The sequence below is a fragment of the Aaosphaeria arxii genome (assembly GCF_010015735.1).
Source record: "Aaosphaeria arxii CBS 175.79 unplaced genomic scaffold BU24scaffold_31, whole genome shotgun sequence".
Taxonomy (NCBI): Eukaryota; Fungi; Ascomycota; class Dothideomycetes; order Pleosporales; genus Aaosphaeria; species Aaosphaeria arxii.
In genome coordinates, this window is record NW_022983504.1 from 1 (window position 1) to 2,268 (window position 2,268).

At 53.4% G+C, this 2,268-nt stretch overlaps 2 protein-coding genes across 2 annotated transcripts; one reads left to right on the forward strand and one right to left on the reverse strand.

The window, feature by feature from the left end:
- Positions 1-439: 439 nt before the first annotated feature.
- On the reverse strand, positions 440-752 carry BU24DRAFT_469093 (uncharacterized protein; the record flags this gene model as incomplete). The annotated part of the gene is made up of 2 exons (XM_033532580.1): positions 440-601; positions 651-752. The coding sequence occupies 2 exons, from the start codon at positions 750-752 to the stop codon at positions 440-442; spliced, it is 264 nt and encodes an 87-aa protein (XP_033376618.1).
- An 843-nt stretch (positions 753-1,595) lies between these two features.
- Positions 1,596-2,142, forward strand: BU24DRAFT_469094 (uncharacterized protein; the record flags this gene model as incomplete). The annotated part of the gene is made up of 2 exons (XM_033532581.1): positions 1,596-1,646; positions 1,807-2,142. 2 exons carry the CDS (start codon positions 1,596-1,598, stop codon positions 2,140-2,142), a joined length of 387 nt encoding a protein of 128 aa, XP_033376619.1.
- Between the last annotated feature and the right edge of the window lie 126 nt (positions 2,143-2,268).

Consider the following 2,268-nt stretch of genomic DNA (forward strand, 5'->3'; position numbering starts at 1 on the left):
ATTTCGAACTGCGGTGCTGTGTTTCATCTGTCTGCATGCCATTCGGGACGTGCACCGACTCGGCTTTAGGGGATAATCTGGATCGAGTCCGCTCCCTGCCTTCCTCGTCAACGGTTTCATGCCCCCGCGACTGCTTTCTTTTCTTGGGAACGACCGGTTCTTGCCCGTTCGATTGGGATATGCTACGACCTTGGCCCAGCCCAACGTTTTCGCGGGGTCCTCGATTCGACTTTGTGTGAACGCGTGACGAAGATGCCATCACTACGGACGCACTAGCATGTGTCTCGACGGTACTCGTTCCTGCACTACACGTAGGTGCAAACAAAGTAGTATCTGAATGCCCTAAGGGAGCATCGCCTCCAGAAGCTCTGCCATGGTCATGCTAGCCGGATGGAGAGGGTGCAACGATGGTGCTTTCCGCAGGCACCCTTGATGCTGACTAATGTAGTAACGCTGCCATGTAGTTCCGATCGTCAGGAGAGAGTGCAGCTTTTCGTTTGCCCGTCAGGTGGAGGGCGGACTTGTAGTATACGTTTACAGCTGCGCGATAGGAGGGTTGGCCGTCCAGGGTGGAAATGAACGCTTCAACTTCTCGGATTTTCTATCTGGGGAGTCAGAAGATTCCATGCTTCCTTGCAGCATCGACATACCTTGATCATAGCTAACATCGTGGATATAGACACTGCCTCCGGGCAAGTTTCGTCACCTGCCGGAGCAGTTGTGTGACCTCCACGCGCTATAGCGTCCGCCATCCTTGCTGATGGAGCGGATTTCTATTCGGTTGTGGTGCTACGATGCAACAGATGGGTAGACATTGATGAAGCCTGACAGCAGACGATCAGGTACGCGTGTCAGGGAAGCAACGACCCTGGTCAGCGCACGGGCCAGTCGGTCAAGCGAGATAGTCGGCGGCCGCCGACTATCTCGCTCAACTCACTACTTGACCTCGAAGATATCCTTCTCAATGGTAAGGAGAGAGACATTAAAGGTACCATCGCCTAAGCCGAAGATCAAGACCTTACGCTCGCCGGAGGTCTTCTTGTCGAGACCGTAGGCAATGGCAGGTGATCCCGAAACACGGTAACCTCTCGCAGCGTTTCTATACTAAGAACAATCGTTCAATGTATGCATCAAACAACCTGCGCCCCATTTAGGAATATAGCAGGGTTGTGAGTAGATAAAGCTTGAATTCAAGGCTGCCAGACTATGGCGGCAATGGGTCCCAAGCCCTTGCACAAGCCCCGTGAAATACCTTCTAATTCAGATCCTCTGCCTATATACCCATCAAATGATTTGGCAACACTAAGTTCTACTAAGTCCTATCTAGCTGTTCACCTCGGCAGTCTATTTGGCAGAAATCAGGCAAAAAGCGGAGGGCTTCAGCCTCTTTGGATCGTTCCTTACAGCGGGCCACTTTTGTTTTAGCACTTGACAGTCTTGTATTTCGGCCTTGGACTTTTTACCGGCAGTGGTACGCTTTATAGTTTACCTTTCAAATACAGACGAAACAGGAAGCGCAATGTAGTATAGTCATACCCAGTGGCCAGTACCAGGGTTGAAAAGCTGAACCTAACGAGGCTTACTGTGATCTAGACATGATTTGCGGACTTCCGATCGCTGACAACTTTCTTTTCGACAGCCAAAAGGTTCACTAGCCGTGAACGTCTATATCACGACCAAGGGCCTCCATCCACGTCACTACACACTGCGCACCCGAGTTCAGCTTCGAACTGAACTCTACCAACGATGGCGCCCATACAAACCCCCTCCACGACTAACAATAGCTAATCTCTCTTCCACATCGAGTGCATCGCACAATATGTCGCGCTCCCACCTCTGGCCCTCAGCTCACCACTCCCGGCCCTCTGCGCCTCGATATTCTCCCCTCTCCTCCTCTCCTACTACCCGCCAGCGCGAGGCATCGTCCTCTCATACTTGAACGTGCAACTCAGCGAAGAACCACTGAAGCCGCGATCCTCGAAATCCTCTAAGCATTCCGCCTCCACAAGCGCCTCATCCACAGCGCCACTGCTCATGCGCATGGTCGACGAATGCAGCAGCCCGTTCACCTGGGCGACCGCCGGCCTGCTGATCTGGCGCCCGGCTAAGAACGCCTGGATCGAAGGCCGCATCACGTACTAGGCGTCTACGCACATTACGCTCTCGTACCTCAACGCGTTTCCCGTTTCCGTGCTGCGCGAGCACATGCCGCGCGGGTGGTCGTACCAGTCCGCGCAGACGACCTCGTATAGCATGACAGGTGGGAGC